The sequence below is a fragment of the Podarcis pityusensis genome, assembly GCF_964106645.2.
Source record: "Podarcis pityusensis genome assembly, chromosome: 11".
NCBI lineage: Eukaryota > Metazoa > Chordata > Lepidosauria > Squamata > Lacertidae > Podarcis > Podarcis pityusensis.
Window position 1 is genome coordinate 21,529,422 of NC_138036.1, and position 20,393 is coordinate 21,549,814.

At 42.9% G+C, this 20,393-nt stretch overlaps 2 protein-coding genes across 2 annotated transcripts in view; both read left to right on the forward strand.

Annotated features, from left to right (window-relative positions):
• ITGA1 (integrin subunit alpha 1) overlaps positions 1-20,393 on the forward strand; it is a 70,708-nt gene that overhangs the window by 1,760 nt on the left and 48,555 nt on the right. Inside the window, exons 2-3 of the mRNA XM_080972352.1 lie at positions 17,153-17,273; positions 17,699-17,811. Of these exons, the coding sequence (XP_080828478.1) occupies positions 17,153-17,273; positions 17,699-17,811 (234 nt within the window). The remainder of the gene's footprint in view (positions 1-17,152; positions 17,274-17,698; positions 17,812-20,393) is intronic.
• Positions 5,102-10,617, forward strand: PELO (pelota mRNA surveillance and ribosome rescue factor). Its single transcript, XM_080972995.1, has 3 exons — positions 5,102-6,142; positions 8,775-9,957; positions 10,129-10,617. Exons 1-2 carry the CDS (start codon positions 5,417-5,419, stop codon positions 9,204-9,206), a joined length of 1,158 nt encoding a protein of 385 aa, XP_080829121.1. The 5' UTR covers positions 5,102-5,416; the 3' UTR covers positions 9,207-9,957; positions 10,129-10,617.

Below are 20,393 nucleotides of genomic sequence, written 5' to 3' on the forward strand. Positions count from 1 at the left end.
GTATTGGACCTGTACAGCAGCATATAGTCAGTGCATAGATTGTTGGTCATTAGGCTCCTGGAAGATAGCAGAGAGTAAACACAGGGTGGAATATTCCATTATTGCTTTAGGTGGTTGGTTATTTTCCTCTTCAGTATACAGTGGTACCTCGGATTAAGTACTTAATTCGTTCTGGAGGTCTGTTCTTAACCTGAAACTGTTCTTAACCTCAAGCAACACTTTAGCTAATGGGGCCTCCTACTGCTGCCACACCGCCGGAGCACGATTTCTGTTCTCATCCTGAAGCAAAGTTCTTAACCTGAGGTAATATTTCGGGGTTAGTGGAGTCTGTAACCTGAAGCATATGTAACCTGAAGTGCATGTAACCCGAGGTACCACTGTAGTATCCATTTATGTCATTGTTGAAGACAGGATGGAAGTTAGAATTTCTAAGAATTGTGAACGTCTAAAAAGTGTGGGCTGCCGCATGTCACGCCCTTCTCATCACTTGATTCGCCAGTTCTTGATAACTTGCAAGCTGGATGTCTAAACTGTTTACCAGATAATGTTTAACATAATGTGAATACAGAAATTTAGGCTGGTGTCGTGTCTTCAACTGATGAACAAAAGTATGAATTGACCTTCAGGTTAATTTTTTGCTTGTTTGTTTTCTCTCCCCCCCCAACTGATGCTTTGCCTGGGTTCAGTTTTTACGTTCCTTATATGCAGAACCAAAACTGATGTAGCTTAAACATACTGAGTAAGAGATGGATATAGGGTAAAGGAAGTATAGAGCAAGATACCCTTGTTGATTATACTGAAAGACAAAATCTGATAAAAGCCAGCTCTTATCAGACCATCAGCTCAACAGCAACATCATAGCCATTGCCAACATCTAACTGAACAAGAGTTGAAGCTAAGATTACAGATCTAAGAATGCTTCATAGAAAGCCGGTCAAATATGTCTAAGGATTGAGCTATAGGCCTGATAGGGTCACTGCCTTCCAATTTTCCTTCCCCTTTTTGAAAACCAAACAGAATATAAAAGTTAAGGATTTGCAGGATAATTCTGCACACTTGCCATGGTAGTTTCTGAACCGATGCTAAGCAAAATATAAACATGAACTTTAAAGATTTTCAAATGTGACTGAACAGGAAAGGGTACACAGCAGACATAAATGAAACTTTTTTCTTAAGGCCAAATTCTGATCCCAAATACAGAAGCCCCATTGTGTCTTTTATTAGGCCAAAATTATAGTCCAGTAGAAATCAGCTATTTGGCATTTTTGAGGATTTTATTTAAAGTTCTCCAAATCTTTCTTTTTAACGTAGGCTCATCGACTTGGTATCTTTCTCAGAATATTTATTTCCCTTTTCCCTGTGCATGTGAAGAACTGAGCTACAGGTGATGAAAATCTGTGTTTTTCTGTACTGAAATAGCATATTGTTGCAGAGGTTGCATGCCACCCCCAGACGTTGCTGAGCAGTAGCGAGATTCCAGGGGGTTCCAGACATTTACCCAGGGCCATGTTTCCATTGGGAATTCAGGCCTGTCAGAAATGGTAGTGTTTTAAGATGTATGATTTATTTTACACCTATATACACCTGGGTCTAGGTGGAGGAAGAGAATTCACAGCATTATATCTCAAGAGGGGCTTGTTCCCCATAGCAGCATAGCATTGGGGTCCAAGGCATTTTGCACACCATTACTGTGCCTCTAACCCAGCCTGGTAAGATGGTTCTGCCCCACATGCCCTCTGCCTCCAGTTCTAGCACCATCTTTCTCCCTCCCAAGAACCTTTGCTAAGTGGCCCCTCCCCTTCTCCAAACCTGTTTCAAAAGGGACACATTTTTCCTGTTTGGCACCACACACACCCGGTAATGGCAACCCCCATTTTGCACAGACTCAGACTCAGGGTTATTTCTTCAATGTGTTGATGACTCACCATTGTTTCATCACCATCATAATTTATTACTTGTACCCCACCCATCAGAATGGGTTGTCCTAACCACTTCCAACAGAATACAAAAAACACACGATACATCAGACATTAAAAGCTTCCCGATACAGGGCTGCCTTCAGATGTCTACGGAAGGTTGCATAAATGATTATCTCTTTTGACATCTGATGGGAGGGCATTCCACAGGGCGGGCACCACAACCAAGAAGGCCCTCTGCCTGGTTTCTTGTAACTTCACTTCTCGCAATGAGAGAGCTGCCAGAAGGCCTTCATAACTGGATCTCTGAGCTGAACAATGGGGGTGGAGATGCTCCTTCAGGTATACAGGGCAGAAGCCTTTAAAGGTCAGCACCAACACTTTGAATTGTGCTCAGAAACATACTGGGAGCCAATGTAGGTCCTTTAGAACTGTTATTATATGGTCCCAGCAGCCTCTCCCAGTCACCTGTCTGGCAGCTTGCATTCATCTAGTCTGGCCAGGCTAGTTTGTAGGAGAATTGCTGAAGCCTGTATATTCCCTTCAATATCCCAAGTTTTAGCTAAATTCTGACATTCATTAATTTATAACATTCACTGACTTCCTAGAATTATGAGCGCCTTTGCACCCCCAGACTTGTTTTAAGAAGTATAGGTGGCTGAACTGCAGAAAATGTTACAAATTTCTACCGTAAGACCATCTGTTTCTCGACAATCTCCTTTCCTATCTTATTTGCTACTTATCAAGTATTTTCTATTCCTATACTGTATAACAAAAGAATAGTCTAATAATTTGTTGCTATTTCTCCCTCCAGCAATTGTTTCCAAGTTTGGGTTTCAATTGAGATAATATCATGATGTATCTCCATAATAATGGCAATAGTATTTCATATTAAGCCTCAGTACTATTATTGTTTTGAAAACACGATCCTCTACTTCTGCCTTTAAAAGCTGTTTGTTTGTTTTTAAAAAAAGTAAGCTAAATGACAAAAATGGCTTTTGAAATGGCTGACGTTACAGCTGTAAAATAATGCCATCAATTTAAATATTTGTCAGACTAGGAGTTATAATAAAAAGTGGTGAACAAAGGGGCTGCCATATGCTGCAGTGGAATAGCTTCACTGTTTATTACCTGTTTTTAAAAAGAAAAGATGTTAAGGCACATCATTTTCTATTCAAATGTTCTTAGAACTAAAAAACAATGACTTGCAATGAAACCAATTACTAATATATTTTGAGACTGTTGTTTTCAGCTGAGTCCTCTTTTGCATAGCTGGTTTTCCTAATAAATAAACCAAAGTTATTGCAAAAGTATTTCCTAATCATTTTCTGAACATTGCACAAGGGTCAACTGAACATCTTCAACTGAAGACTGCATAACCCACTTCTTATAAAAAAAAACAACCACAATTTTCTGGGTTACAAAGTAGATCAGAAACCTAATCTATTACCTTGAACAGGAGGGCTAGTCCTGCAAAATTTTTTACTTATTTAGTTAGTTTTTATCACAGATTGTTGATTGCACCATTCTAAGAGTTAGAATGAAATCACTTGCAGACTACCTGTTTACTGGGCACTGATCCTGATTTGTTTGCACAAAGTTTGTGGGGAGGTTATATGATGTTGCCTCAACTACCTGTCTTCCCACACTTTCTCATGCATTCATTGCTGCAAATGTCTGTTTTTAATTTTTTTGAAACAGGGTCCGTTGTGCAAGAGCCCAAATCTATTTTAAATGCACAACCTGAATTTGCGGTTATGCGTGGAATCCCACTAGCAAAAAGCAAGTCAGGAAGCACACTGAGATTCACATAGAGCTACAGTTTTTGCTTTCAGAGTAATTTATATCGGTAATTTATAGCACAGGATGCTTAAGATTGGCTGTTTCTATTGCCTTTATATGGCAAGCAAGGCACTATGCAGAAACAGTGGCTCTGCCTCAGTGGTTCAGCAGGTTTCCTACTAATGTCATCTCTTCCCACAAGCAGGATCTGAGCACACTGGAAAGATGGTGCAAAGCATAGGGTTGCTGTGCATATAACATACATTTAAAGCACATGGCTTCTGCCCCCTACCAAATTGTAGTTTGTTAAGGGTGCTGCGAATTGTAGCTCTGTGGTGGGTAAACTACAATTCCCACAATTCTGTGGGGGAAGCAATGTGCTTTAAATGCATGGTGTGTATGCAGCCAGTTTTTCCAGACCAGCGGTTAACAGATCATTTAAATATGGCAAACGGGATACTGGAAACCAGTTTTGAGTTTTTTATGGATTTTCCATAGAAAGGATGAGGGGGAATATGGTCTAACAGTCTGATGCTATCAAAGTAACGTGGACGCTGTGAAAAACGTGCATGCATGAGCAGCGGCAATCCCTTATTAAATACCAGTCTTTAAGCATCCAGCGGCACTTAAGCCAGAGTATTACCAGCTCCATTTAAATGTTTTGCTGTTCGGGGGCTGTTAAAGCAAGAAATCAGGAGCTGGGAATGTACAATAGTTCTAAAACATAACTGTCAACGTTTCCCTTTTTTTAAAGGAAATTCCCTTATTCCGAATAGGATTCCTCGCAAGAAAATGGAAAAGTTGACAGCTATGGTTTAAGAACCAGCTATGCCAGGAGAAGTGCCTAACAGCTGAAAAACACCTTATTTTAATCATATTTTTGGGAAGAGGGGGGGCATAGCCCGCTTCTCCTGTGCATATTTGCGCGCAAGCAATTCTAACTGAATAGGGCTTACTCCCAGGAATGTATGCACTGCAGAAACAAAGTCTTTCTGGAAATTATGAGGCAAGAATAAACTCCATTGCATGTAACGGGATCTATTCGCCTTGTGGGCGAGCAAAAACTCGCAGTGTCACGCAGCTCGAGCGCATTTCCTAGAAGAGGCTATTCCCTCTTAAACTATTTAAACCAGCAACTTGCGCGGCGGAGGGCAAACGATGCGCATGCGCTGTATAGCACAAAGTCAGCGAGCCGCTCCCAACTCTGCTGCGACCGCGATTCCCGGGCAGAGCCGGCCGGCCGCTCCGCGCATGCGCCGCGGGGCGCGGCTGGCGGAACGTCCGGCCGCCTTGCCAGCCGGCGGCTTCCCTCTGCCGGATGACGCGACGCGAGGAGCACGGCGCAAGCGCTCCCAAGGCGGCGGGAGCGCAGTGACGCCAACGCGCGTGCTCGGAGGGAGGGGAGGAGGAAAAGCCGCCGACTCTTGGCCTATCAGGACCCGGCGGGCGCGCAGGCGCAGGGGAGAAGCGGCCGGAGCGCGGCTGTTGGGCCGCCGATGCTGAAGGGATGGGTCACTGAGGGGAATTTTCTCTCACACGCCGCATCGGGAGGCCTCGCCCTCGGCAGCCCAGTCATGAATAGCTGACCCCCCTCATCCTTTTCACTCACTGAGAGGAACCAGGCCTCTGAGGCGGCGGCCTGGCGTGTTCCCCTCTTCCCGGGGCTTGAGCGGCGGGTGCGGCAGGGCCGCCCGCCTGCCCCCTGAGGCGCCGGCAGGATGAAGCTGGTGCGGAAGGACATCGAGAAGGACAACGCCGGGCAGGTGACGCTCATCCCCGAGGAGGCCGAGGACATGTGGCACGCCTACAACCTGCTTCAGGTCGGGGACAGCCTGCGGGCCTCCACCATCCGCAAGGTGCAGACGGAGTCGGCCACGGGCAGCGTGGGCAGCAACCGGGTGCGCACCACCCTGACGCTGTGCGTGGAGACCATCGACTTCGACTCGCAGGCGTGCCAGCTGCGCGTCAAAGGCACCAACATCCAGGAGAACGAGTACGTCAAGATGGGCGCCTACCACACCATCGAGCTGGAGCCCAACCGCCAGTTCACGCTGGCCAAGAAGCAGTGGGACAGCGTGGTCCTCGACAGGATCGAGCAGGCCTGCGACCCGGCCTGGAGCGCCGACGTGGCGGCCGTGGTGATGCAGGAAGGGCTGGCGCACGTCTGCCTGGTGACGCCCAGCATGACCCTGACTCGGGCCAAGGTGGAGGTGAACATCCCTCGGAAGCGGAAGGGCAGCTGCGCGCAGCACGACCGGGCGCTGGAGAGGTTCTACGAGCAGGTGGCGCAGGCCATCCAGCGCCACATCAACTTCGACGTGGTCAAGTGCGTGCTGGTGGCCAGCCCGGGCTTCGTGAGGGAGCAGTTCTGCGATTACATGTTCCAGCAGGCTGTGAAGACGGACAACAAGCTGTTGCTGGAGAACCGCTCCAAGTTTTTGCAGGTAAAGCTCAAGGCAGCGTGCTCCGTTTAAGTTCAAGGGAGGGGTGATCGTTATTTGATAGTGGAATGGATTATATATATATATAAGTTGGCAGGTGTGCAAAGGTGGTTTGCCAGAGCATGCGAAATATCAGCACGTGTCTACATAGAACTAGGTGACTACATCTAAGACATCCACACACACACAAAATGTTCACAGTACATTAACGGCCGTACTATAATGGTCACTTGTATTAAGTAATGGTAATAATAATAATAATTTATTATTTATACCCCGCCCATCTGGCTGAGTTTCCCCAGCCTCTCTGGGCGGCTCCCAATCAAGTGTTAAAAACAGTACAGCATTAAATATTAAAAACTTCCCTAAACAGGGCTGCCTTCAGATGTCTTTTAAAGATAGGATCCAAATCCTTTCACAAATGCTTATTCAGCCAACTTGGGCATCCCAGATTCAATGCTGTGGGTTGGATGTAGATGCAGGCCTTATCTGTGAGTAAGTACCATTGATTTAATGGGGCTCGCTTCTGAACAGACATGCATTGGATTGGGCAATTAGATTTAAAGTAGACCTGTCAAGATAAATGGGATAAGGTCCTTTGAAACGGGACGCGGGTGGCGCTGTGGGTAAAACCTCAGCGCCTAGGACTTGCCGATTGCATGGTCGGCGGTTCGAATCCCTGCGGCGGGGTGCGCTCCCGTCGTTAGGTCCCAGCGCCTGCCAACCTAGCAGTTCGAAAGCACCCCCGGGTGCAAGTAGATAAATAGGGACCGCTTACCAGCAGGAAGGTAAATGGCGTTCCGTGTGCTGCACTGGCTCGCCAGATGCAGCTTGTCACGCTGGCCACGTGACCCGGAAGTGTCTGCGGACAGCGCTGGCTCCCGGCCTCTAGAGTGAGATGAGCGCACAACCCTAGAGTCTGTCAAGGCTGGCCCATACGGGCAGGGGTACCTTTACCTTTAAGGTCCTTTGAAGGCTTGCTTCCCATCCAGTTGGGATAAGTATCTGTAAGACTGATGCTTTGAATCCCATCCTCTAAAGGCTTCAGCCCTAAGCATGGTTACTTTTAGGTAAGTTGACTAGCTGTTGTGGAACTTATTTATGAAAAAAGCATGTTTAATTGGCTGATATACATCAGTTGCAGATGCCAGTCTAATACAATCTCACCTTGTTACTTTGGTTGCAGTCCTGTGTCCCTTTACCTGGGGATAAACACCATTGACCTTACTGAGACTTACTTTCTCAGTTGACATGTGTAAGATTGCACTGATAATCACTTCTCCAGACCTTTCCCTTTTTTGATGCCAGTTCCCTTGGAACTTGTATTTAGTGTACATTGATTGAAAGAACCAGAAAATCAGTTTGTGCCTAAAGCCCTGTCATGAATGATGGAAGGAGACCCCTCTTCAATATTTATTTGATACATAAATCTGTAATATTTATGCATGCTAATATAAGTTGCATTGCATTATTAGATTGCTCAGATTTATTAATTTCTGCTATGCAGTATTGTACTTTGTAAACTTAGTATCTTTGAAACTATATGCACTGTCCTCTGGAAATTAATGTACTTGTAGGCATACATGACAGAGCTGAAACTTTTGGTATAAGAAGTAATAAGTTTAAAACAGCTTTAAAGCATGGCTGAATAAATACTGCTCAACGAAAAGAACAAAATCTGGTGGGTTGTGTGTAAATCCATCAGAAGTATTATTTAACTTTACTTCTAACTGCATGTAGCTTATGGAAAGAAGAGGTGCAAGCATGCTGCAAATGCCAATGAAACCTTCCCAAAATTTAAGATTCTTTAACTATATATGTGAAAGGAGAGGGGCAGTATTAAATACCAGTTTTTTATTCTATATTTTAAAAATGCCTGTATGAACATGAAACGTTTGAGCTTTTTCAGGCAAATTCTCATGCTAATGAAACTCTGTCCTATTGTGCTACTTGCACTTAATATCGAGGATGTGATTAAGAACTCTTCCTAGCGGGCCATAAAGTTTGTGAAGTAGTGTATGATTCTACATATGTTTACACAAAAGTTATCCTGAGTTAAATTAGACTTAAAACTAGTAAGCATGCTTAACATGGCAGTCCTTCTGATGGTTGTAAAAAGTGAAATGCTCTGCAACAGTGTTGGAGAACCTGCCACCTTCCAGATGTTGTTGAACTACTATAGGCCCAGCCAGCATTGCCAGTGGTCAGCTTGTGATGGAAGGTGTAGTCCGGCAACATCTGAAGGGCCATGCATTCTCAACCCTTACTCTGTGGTATGTGCGTGACTGAAATTTGTTCAAAAAACCTTATTTGTAGGAGGAAGTCACCAGTAGCACTGTTGTTTTTAACGCATCTAGCAAAACTAAGCATAGGGCATAGTTACAAATGGTAGGATGTAATCTCACAACTTTCCAGTAACCGAACATAAAAGCTTCCTTGAATGATGTAAATAGCTATCATTATCGTCAGTCATCATGTCTCACCACAACAGACAATTCTGTAACTCCAGGGGCTTTTGCATTTGAGAATCTTTACCTGACGTGAAAACAACTCAAATTTAAGGAATTCAGTTTTCAAGAGAAATAAAAGTCATTATCGAAGTTGTTTCTTTTCTTTCTTTCTTTTTTTGTTCTAGGTACACTCTTCCTCTGGACATAAATATGCATTAAAAGAAGCTCTGTGTGACCCAGCTGTGACTAGTCGACTTGCTGATACTAAAGCAGCTGGTGAAGTCAAAGCCTTAGATGATTTCTACAAGATGCTACAACATGAGCCTGACCGGGCTTTTTATGGTCTCAAGCATGTGGAAAAAGCCAATGAAGCCATGGCTATTGATACCTTATTGATCAGTGATGAACTTTTTAGGCATCAGGATGTGGCTGCACGCAGTCGTTATGTCCGGCTAGTTGATAGTGTGCGTGACAACATGGGCACTGTTCGCATCTTCTCCAGTCTTCATGTATCTGGGGAACAGCTTGGACAACTAACAGGTGTGGCTGCCATTCTGCGTTTTCCTGTTGCTGAGCTCTCTGATCAGGAAGAAGATTCCAGTTCTGAAGAAGATTGATGATGGTGTACTCATTCACCCTTCTCATGTAATGACTGCTTCAGCAGGGAAGGGGGTGTCTTTGTCCCAAATATTTTATGCTTCTGTACCATGCCTTACCGAAAAGAAAAAACAATGGGAACACTATTTTTTAAAGTGACTGGTAAGGTGACCATTTAGTGTGCTGCTCTAGAATATTGCATATTTATACATTTTCCTTGTGTGAGTGGTAATGATTATGATAGTTCTCTCTTAGCAAAACTGGACTGACATAACTAATTGGAAAACATTGCTGGTGCTTTGTGGAACATGTGGAAAACCAATAAACTGAAACCATGAAAGAAGATAATGTTTTGCTTAAGTATTTTCTGTGTTTTGCACACAAACAAAAGTTTCTCTCCCCTCCCCCCTGTTATCATGGGAACTTGTTTAAATGCTACAATGTTATAACTGATTATATTTGAAGTGTTTATTAAGTTGAGATGGTGTGACATACTGTAAGTGTAATTGTGTTTTATTCATAATTTGTGTGTCTGAAAGATTGTGGCTGATTTTGCACAATCCTTTCAACTTACCACTAAGATGGGCACAAGCTACAGGCACTCACATGTAGCTGTTTTATTCCTTTCTTCACATGAGTGGCAAAACAAAGGTTAATGGCTTCCAGACAAGCCAGTGTACAAAACCACAATTTAAAATTGTTTGGAAGCCATTAATTATAGATTCAAGTACAGTGGTGCCCCGCAAGACGAAAAACTTGCTAGACGAAAGAGTGTTCCGTTTTTTGAGTCGTGCCGCAAGACGAATTTCCCTATGGGCTTGCTTCACAAGACGAAACGTCTTGCGAGTTTGTTTCCTTTTTCTTAAAGCCGCTAAGCCGCTAATAGCCGCTAAGCCGCTAATAGCCGTGCTTCGCAAGACGAGAAAACCGCAAGACGAAGAGACTCGCGGAACGGATTAATTTCGTCTTGCGAGGCACCACTGTAACAGGAAGGCATGGGTAACTGGATTCCAGTCTTGTTTCCTAACTTACATGAACAGAGAAGTGAAGTGGGAGCAAAGGGGCTGGATATGGGTGCATGATGCTTGAGTATATATTGCTTATTACGTCGTGCCAACACAACCATTGATTTACTCTGTTGTTGAATTGAGAATTTTAGTTGCAACAAATAACCATTTTTAAAAATGAAAAGCAAAAATAATATTTGATTTATTAAAAAAAGGATTTTAAGCAGAACTCCATGGATACTGTTAAGGCAAAAGGTGGGTCATGTGTGGCCTACCCGTATTTTATTAAATATTGTTATTGCTGGGTTAATCATAACAATGGCACATTTCTCATGGCCCCCTAGATCATGAAAGGCAGTTTTCATAGAATAGTATAATCACTAAAAAGCTAAAACATGTGTTTTAATAAAACGTTGGCAACAAACTTATTTTGTGAGGATTTTACTAGTCTTGCTCATGTGTCCTATTAGTTTATTTTATTAAGAAGTAAGCACGGATTCAATAAGTGAACAGCTAAACAAAATCAGTGGAAGAATGAGCTGGGAGATGGTTGGGTTGGGGCAGGGGTCTGCAACCTTTAAGACAAAAAGAGCCACTTGGACCCGTTTCCGAAGAAAAAAAAACCTGGGAGCCGCAAAACCATTGTGACATTTAAAACAAATATATCTCCGGAGCCACGATCTGACAGCGGGCGTGAAGGTGACGTCGGGACGGTGCGTGACTAACGCACGCACCGCCCCCATGCAACGTCACAGCCAGTACAGCGCTCGCCACAGTGGGGAGTGTCGGGGCGCACAATGCGCCTCCTCCCCTTGCTAGTATCCGCCCCGGAACCGCAGCAAAGGTGTAAAAGAGCCGCATGCGGCTCCGGAGCCGCGGGTTGCAGACCCCTGGGTTGGGGGAACCAAGTCTTTGTTCCCAGTGTGCAGTCTACTGATCTAAGGCCTCAGTTCTAGGCACCTTTCTCTAAAGATAAGTTCCATTGAACTCTGTGGGCTTACTTGCAAGTCAACATGTATAAGATTGGGTTGTTATTCAGGAATATTTTCTCCTCCTTGTGGGATTGGATTCTGCAATCCCAAAACTTATCATGTGTATGTCTAATCTTCTGGATTTGGGATTATAGTCTCTTTACTTGAACTCTAGACCTAAGACCACCAGAGGAATACTGATAGCCATTTCCCTCTCTAAACTTGGTTGATTAAAATATTCCTACACTATTCAGTACTTTCAAGGACCAATTAGTGTTTTTTATGAGAGATGAAAACTTTTACAACACACAGGTAGCCTCTTTGGACTAGAACAATGTTTGCCTTGTGCTAGGTAAGTTTTCACCAACCTGGCACTTTCCAGATGTTTGGGATTACAACTTCCATTGGCCCCAGGCAGCCTCAGTTTGGTAAAGACTGGGCTAGACTATAAAGAAGGATGTTGCTGTGTCAGGTCCATGATATATGTATTTTGTTGATGTTTAGTCGCGTCCAACTCTTCGTGACCCCATGGACCAGAGCACGCCAGGCACTCCTGTCTTCCACTGCCTCCCACAGTTTGGTCAAACTCATGCTGGTAGCTTCGAGAACACTATCCAACCATCTCTTCCTCTGTCATCCCCTTCTCCTTGTACCCTCCATCTTTCCCAACATCAGGGTCTTTTCCAGGGAGTCTTCTCTTCTCATGAGGTGGCCAAAGTATTGGAGCCTCAGCTTCAGGATCTGTCCTTCCAGTGAGCACTCGGGGCTGATTTCCTTAAGAATGGATAGGTTTGATCTTCTTGCAGTCCATGGGACTCTCAAGAGTCTCCTCCAGCACCATAATTCAAAAGCATCAATTCTTTGGCGATCAGTCTTTATGGTCCAGCTCTCACTTCCATACATAGTGATGTATGGGAAAACCATAGCTTTAACGATATGGACCTTTGTGATATTTGTATTTAGCTATATTACAGTGGTGCCTCGCAAGACGAAATTAATTCGTTCCGCGAGTTTTGTCGTCTTGCGATTTTTTTCGTCTTGCGAAGCACAGTGTCAGGAAAGTTTTGGAAAAGCTTCAAAAATCACCAAAGTCTTTAAAAACCTCAAAAAAGGCTACCACACCGCGTTCTATGAGTTGCTCCTCGAAGTCAAGTCGCAACTGTATTAACAGTGTTAAGAAAAAGGAAACAAACTTGCAAGACGTTTCCATCTTGCGAAGCAAGCCCATAGGGAAAATCGTCTTGCGAAGCAGCTCATAAAACGAAAAACCCTTTCGTCTAGCGAGTTTTTCGTCTTGCGAGGCATTCGTCTTGCGGGGCACCACTGTATTTACATTACTTAGCAATTACTGAGGTCTTAAGTTAGTCATGACTACTGATTTCAGTGGGCCTACTCTGAATTCGACATACTGTAGTTGATTCCTGAAACTCGTGAATGTTATTGCAGTTAATGATCAATTAATAAGCATATTAGTATTTTAAATGAAATATCTGAATGAAAGACCACATGTAGGCTATGCTAGTTGCATTAACATGACAAGATGGTTGAGATATGACTAGAAAGAATAAAAACAGTATGTAATATCTCTCCCTAACTTTTTGTACCAAACAGGTATTTGTTAAATATTCCCAAATCTTTTTTATTTTGATTTTTGGGGAAATAGCATTGGGTTAAGAAAAAGTCTAACTTAACAACGCTGCTTTTTGTGGCCCTTTTAATAATTAATTTAATAACCTGTCATTGAGGAATTCCTTAATGAATCTACACTCTGGTACATTTATTCTTTGATGTATTCCGTATTTATTAAAACGTATTTGCTGCAAGTAGTTGCTTCTGTGGAAGGTGATGTAGGCCACAATCCAATGCACACAGGTCTCCATGGAAGGAACCTTTGCATGGCTTAAATTTATGATTGATTTTTATTTATTTATTTATTTATTTATTTTGCAAAAGAACTGTTAGATAACTGCCGTTAACCTCCGCTTTACCTCTTTGATAGTTATCCATTTATTGTTGAGGCGTATACTTGTATCAGTTTCTCAAAACAGTTTTTCAGATAGTTCCTTCCCTTATTTATTGTACTTGACCACCTTGCTTTTAAGGAGCTCAAGACGATGTCTCATAATTTTTCTCTGCTCCTCCCAACCTTTATGTACCTTTAACAGCTCTGTCATACAGTGCCCATCACCTTCATTCCTTCCATCATCCTTGACTATTGACCATCCTGGTTGGACCTGATAGGAGTTTTGGTCCAAAACATTTGGAGGGCCACAGGTTGGGGAAGGCTGGTATAGGTCAAGAGACTGGTGAATATTCAGCTAACTTCATTGCAGAAAAGCTTTATTCACTGGCGTATACTGTTATTTGCAGTTCTCATTGCTTACCAATGCTATGTTAAACTGATAAATGTACTAAATCAAGACTTTGTATCTTTTCCCAAGCTGAGAAAACTGGGAGACTTTTTTGTGGGGGCCAATAGAGCTCAAGAAAATGAAACTCAATTAACTGTATACCAAGGCCAGTATGACCTGGTCATCTGCAAGATCCTTAGCTCTGTTTTGCTCTCGTAGACAGTTGTCTACTTTTTTACAAACAGCATTCTAATTCTTTTGTATAGTTTACTGGAAATTCTCCAGAATCTTAGTTTATTATTCTGCAAAGGTTAAAGATTAAGGCAGAGAAGCTCAAACAAAAGTTCTTTTATGGTCTGTAGGGGGGGGAATTGGCAGATTTGAACTCTGAGCTGGAAAACTGAAAGATTTGTATAAGGTTTTATCTGAAATACTGGTGTTTAGTCACAAATGAAATTAATTGCCATATGAATTTCAGTTGCAGCATTTTGAGAGAGTGGGTGTGGCGTTTGCCCTCCTAGGTGTGTGACATCATACTGGGTTCATAAGGAAAGGGTTAACTTATTGTAAAATGACTAACCAATGGGAACCCCAGGGGGGCAGAGTTAACAGCTTATAAGGTTTAAGCACAGAGGGTTTTTGGAGGAGTTAGAGTTAGGGTGGTAGAGAAGACAGTCTGGAGTTAGAAGAGACAGAAGATAAGTCTGTGGGTTGAGCTAGTCTGGTGTGAACGAGTGAGAGAATTTGTTAAGAGGCGTCAGACAGTTGAGATAATCAGTTGGAAGGTATTGGGAAGGTATAGGCCGGTAAAGAAACTAAAGTTAAGATACTGACAGGAATATTATCTGAGAAACCGTAAATTTGTTAATGTTTGTAAAATAAACTTGGCTTTTTGGTTCGCTTTTAACAACTGACTGGACTCAGTGTTTTACTCGAGAGTAACTGGTTGGTGGCAGCAGGGAAGCGAGCACAGTGGTGGCACAGGGATCAATAGACCGTTAAACGTCCAGGGACCCTGTGTGATCGCCACAGTGGGGGTTACAAGAGCTCTGAAAAATCCACATATTCTGTATGTGATGTACATTTTTCTGGAGGAAAGCTGGGGTTAGAGTAATATTTGACAACCCAGAAATGCTTACTGTTGCATTATTATTGCATGTTGAGCATCCTCCGCCCCCCGGGAACTGCAGTGTGCTGTGAAGTTGATTGTATCAGTGGTGCAGTTAAGGACTGGAGGAAGTCAACGAAAGAATTAATGGTTTCAGTGTTTAGGAGATGTCTGGGTGCCAGGTGTAACAATGGAGGAGTAGATTTAGTGTACAAGAGAAGGCCAGAGCTCAGTAGTACAATATCTGCTCCACATGCATAAAGTCCCAGGTTCAATCCCTAGGATTTCCAGGTAGGGCTAGGAATGTCCTGTTTACATCGAGCTAGTGCAAACAAACACTGTTAGATGGACCAATTCATTTCTGTTGCTAAAAAATAAAAATCCTGCAGATGTCCCTGGGTGGACACACTGTTGCTCAGCTGACAATTGCAGACAGCCCTATCTTTTATCCCTGGGAACAATAGTTTTTCAGTATGAAGCAGGAAATTGCCTAGCGAGGCATGGAGATAGATTCCTCCCCCCTTTTTATATCATTGTCTTTGCTTTGCCCTTCAGGTTCCTCAAATCCATTGCCTCCTCTCACCCTTTTGACAGTTCCCCATGTGGTGGGTGTCTCAACATCTGATGCCATTAAGTTCTTATGCAGCTGTTTTGGGAGCTCTACCGCAAAGGGATTTCTTCCAATATATATGTGTGTATTTCTGAACACCTTAAGAATACCCCAAATTTGCCGATGCTTCCCTCTTGTTTTGGCTGCATAAGCATTGGTGCATGAGGAAAATTAGTTGGCAATAATATATAAGTAACAACAAGAGACTTCACTTTTTCAGTGGCTTTTTCTCTCTAATGACAATAGTTTTCTTTGCATTCAGGTTTTTACTTCTACAGCCTTCTAGCGGGCTGCCACCTGAAAGTATTTTGTTAGAGAATACGGTAAATAACACAGCAGTGTGATTCATTTTCCTTTTATTTATTGGTCAAAAGAGCAGAGCCAACAAAACGTCTGTTCCTCTCTCCTTTACTGACAATAACTTTTAAAACTACTTTTTTGCTATTTTCTGGGGATCATAAGAGCACTAATGGAAACAACGAAACTTTTACAAGCAATGATTCTGTTCTTTTTATCGACTTCAACTACTGTAAAAGGCACTGGAAAGCTTGATCATGGCCTCATAAAATGCATTGTGAATCCTAGCATCACTTAATTATCAACAACTTTTTATGAGATGCACTCTTCTTCTCCAGAAAACATAACCTACAAGAAACACCTTCATTACAAGGCCCATTAAAAGTAAAGGGAGGAGCAAAATAAACGTGATCATACTCCTTTTGCATCTCTTCTTCATTTTATTTTGGCTTACATAAGACAGGGCCCTTTGACTCTTAGCCTTTACTTGGAGATCCTGTAGTCCTCTAGAAGTTTTGCACTACAACCCCAGAGAACCAGTGTGGTATAGTGGTTAAGAGCGATAGACTCGTAATATGGTGAACCGGGTTCGCGTCTCCGCTCCTCCACGTGCAGCTGCTGGGTGACCTTGGGCCAGTCACACTTCTCTGAAGTGCTTCAGCCTGACTCACCTCACAGAGTGTTTGTTGTGGGGAAGGAAGGGGAAGGAGAATGTTAGCTGTTTTGAGACTCCTTCTGGTAGTGATAAAGCGGGATATCAAATCCAAACTCTTCTTCTTTAATCAGCAAGGCCATCATTTGAAGATTGTAAGAGTTGCCGTGCAAAACATCTGGAGGGCACCAGGTTGAGGAAGGTAGCCACTGAAGAACAGAGTCTGTTGTTTAGATAAAACACCATGTTAGGCAGTGTGGTCTTACTTTGTTCCACTTGGATCAATCCTTGGAAACCTATGATGCTGAGCTTCTCCCATCAAGCCCCTCCCCGCCCCAGCCTCATGCTGTTTTCCCACTGGGTAAATGAAGCGCTGGGCTTTGGGAAAGGGATGTAAGGGCTCTGACAGTCCTAAAGTCCTTCATCTTCCTTTCCAAAGCCTAGTTAGTGCTTTCCCAGCTTTGAGAAGGAGGTAGAAAAGTTATAGGACTCAGACATGAGCCTCACGCCTTCCCAAAACCCAGTGCCCTCACTTAGCCAGCTTTGGGAAGACAGCATGAAGGTTGGTGCGGACACCAAATTTTGGACTCGCTTCCCCCCTTCCGACACGACAAGGCAGTGTGCAGCCCACAGGTTCCATGTTGAAATACTCTTGCGGCCCACTTGGTATGCAATGTTGGACCGCCCTGGTCTAGCCACTCGATAAAACTGGCCATAGGCTGTCAGAAAGGCAGAGTAATCACATTTGCACATACACTGAACACACCATGTGTCATCTGGTTCCATATCCTGCTCTCATAGTGGCCAGCTGTGACTACGATGACTGTGGGAAGCCGCCAAGCAGGACATGAGCACAACAGCCCCCTCTCTGCTTGTAATTCCCAGGAACTGGTGTTCAGACATTGACCCCAACAGTGGAGTCACGGTGATTCATATTCTTTCCCCTACATCTTCCTTTTCTTTTACACAGTGCTGCTGCATCTTGTTCTGTCGTTCAATGTTGATGTGAAAGATACAATGACCTTCAGTGGCCCAGTGGAAGATATGTTTGGATACACTGTTCAACAGTTTGAAAATGAAGAAGGAAAATGGTAAGTTTTGGTTTTTTGGGATTCTTCCCCTGCCAGAAAAAACATACACACACATACATAAACATAAACCTTTCTCACCTATGTTTTACTCTGGGAACTTAGCTCTGCATATTATTTGTTCTGTGCAACTGATCACATTTATTTTATTTTATTTAACCTATTTATACACTGTTCTTCATCTGAGCAAAACCAGAGCTGTTAACAGTATGTAAACGTAAAACAACAGCCCCACACATATTAAAATATTTAAAGCCACATTAAAATTACTTCCATTGTGACACAATATATATATATAGGAAGCTAAGGAGTTGCAGTCCAGAAATATCTTCAAGACCACGGACTCCCTGTTCCTGCTTTATAGGGAACCACAGTAAAATTACCCGCTATATTGAAAAGATGACAGGCTCTTTTTTTGTTTTTTTCAGGGTGCTTATTGGTTCTCCTTTAGCTGGCCAACCTCAGAAGAAAACAGGTGATGTTTATAAATGCCCTGTGGGACAGGGCCATGGTTTGCCATGTGTAAAACTAAACTTACCAGGTAAGAATGTAAGTGGCTGGCAGAAATTTGGAGTAGATCCAACATAGGAATGTTTAAGACCTTGTCTGTATTTTCTTTGTAATTCTCTGCATCATCGCAGGGTTGCGTCACGTATGGCATTCTTCCTCGATCTATATTTATCCATGGAAAATATTCTCATGTGCATCACTACATGTAAAATATAATGTGAATGTTTCTTCTCTCATGAAGGCCCATGTTTGTTTTTAAGGCCAGTTTGCACCTTTTAATTTTCCCATATGCATGCAGATTATCTGACGTTGTGAAAAAGTACAAAGCAAGGCAGTATTGGGACGAACCAGAGCAATTTGTGGAATGGGGTAGCTTGGGGATAAATGCAGCTGAGATCACAGAGGAACATCTCCATGATGCTGCAGTCTTAAAACTAATGCGCCTCCTTACAGTCAAGCACCTGAATGCAATAGTGTGGAGAAAAATAAGCAGGCCTTGAACTAGTCTCTATGAGATACACACAATATAAACAAGATATTTTGTGGTTCGTGCATTTTGCTCTCCCTTTGTTAGATCCCTCCTTTTGTTACTGTAAACAACATGCTAAACCTTGGCTTAATACTGCACACAACTGCTGAAACAAGCCTGATCAAAGCTTTGGGCTTGTGTGTTCCCCTTACATCTCGCGGGCAGCTGGGAGAAGCACTTTGGCAAAGTTTAGTTTCAGTTTTTGCAGAATCCTGATGAAGTTCAGTGAAAACAGAACAGTGAAAGTTCTCGCTTAATACTAATGGGCAGGGAGTTCCAGAGCATAGGTGACACCATACTAAAAGATTGATTCCCTGCAAGTGCAGAAAGAATATTATATGGAAGTTGTAAAAGTGCCACTTCAACATATCAGTTCAGTCCAGTGGGTACGTATGATGTAAGGCGATCTTTTAAGTAAACTAGTCCTAAGCTGTTAAGGGATTTATATTCAAATAGTAACACCTTGCTTTTGGCCTGGTAACAAATCAGCAGTCAATGCAGATCTTTGCACAGAAGTGTAATATGCTCTGTGTCCTGTTGACAGTCCTGCTGCACCATCCTGTACTAACTGCTTTGGCTGCTCTCTGCCTTTCTTCCAGAGTGTGAAAAACGTTTAGCTATCAGGCAGGCCTCTTAGTTTTCAAATCATGCATTAAATTGCTGCCTGTTTCTTTTCTGGAACATTTGCAAAGCTGTTGACAGTCCTGACTTCACAGGACTTTTATGACTGCACAGTTATACATAAAAGCAGGAACAAGTGTTTTGGGGTAATTTTTTTAAAAAAACTTTTTGACACCTTTATATATACCTGGCTCTAGAGTGAAATCTGAATCAGCTCTTAGAGAGGCTCAAGAGGCAGATTGTTTACTATGCTTTCAGACTGCTCCTGCCAAAGTGGCTGGTATAGGGTGCCAATCAACTAATTCTTACTAAGTCCTACTCTTAATTTTAATGATCATGACTACGGTAAGTTTGGTTCATTTCAATGGGTCTACTTGAGTATAATGTCGTTGAGTCCAAGCCATATGACAGCCAGATAGTTGCATAATATATGTGGGCTCAGCACAGGCTGATCATCTTAGAAATACGAATTTATTCTATCCAGAGCTGAAATCAAAGCTCTGGCTCTCCAGCCCAGATTCCATTAGCCTGGAGGCTGTTTTCTCCTGGAGATAATGTCATTAGCACACCACCCTCTTCCATGGATTGAGAACAAAGACTCATACAAAATGGATGCTCACAGATTAACATATGCATAGGGCTGAAATTCAGTCTTTTTCATGTGATTTAAGTTAAACACCTTGTGTCAGAGCAGCAGAGATACATTAACAGTCAATAATTAACCTGTTAGGCGCTCTGAGAGATTTTGTAGCCGTGTTGGTCTGCCATAGTCAAAATAAAAAAAAATCCTTCCAGTAGCACCTTTAAGACCAACTAAGTTAGTTCTTGGTATGAGCTTTCGTGTGCAAGCACACTTCTTCAGATACACTGAAACAAAAGTTGCCAGATCCTTCTATATAGTGAGAAGGTGGGGAGGGGTATTACTCAGAAGGGTGGAAGTGAGAAGGTGGGGAGGGGTATTATTCCCACCACCCTTCTGAGTAATACCCCTCCCCACCTTCTCACTATAGAGAAGGATCTGGCAACTTCTGTTTCAGTGTATCTGAAGAAGTGTGCTTGCACACGAAAGCTCATACCAAGAACTAACTTAGTTGGTCTTAAAGGTGCTACTGGAAGGATTTTTTTTATTCTGAGAGATTTTGTTTAGCTCAATAGATGTTTCCATATTATCCCTCTAGCAGTACACATACAGAGTTACAGTGGTACCTCTGGTTACAAACTTAATTCGTTCTGGAGGTCTGTTCTTAACCTGAAACGGTTCTTAACCTGAGGTATCACTTTAGCTAATGGGGCTTCCCACTGTCGCCACGCCGCTGCTACGCGATTTCTGTTCTCATCCTGAGGTAAAGTTCGAAGTACTACGTCCGGGTTAGCGGAGTCTGTAACCTGAAGTGTTTGTAGCCCAAGGTGTTTGTAACCCGAGGTACCACTGTATTTTCCATTTCAACGTACAATTAAACAAT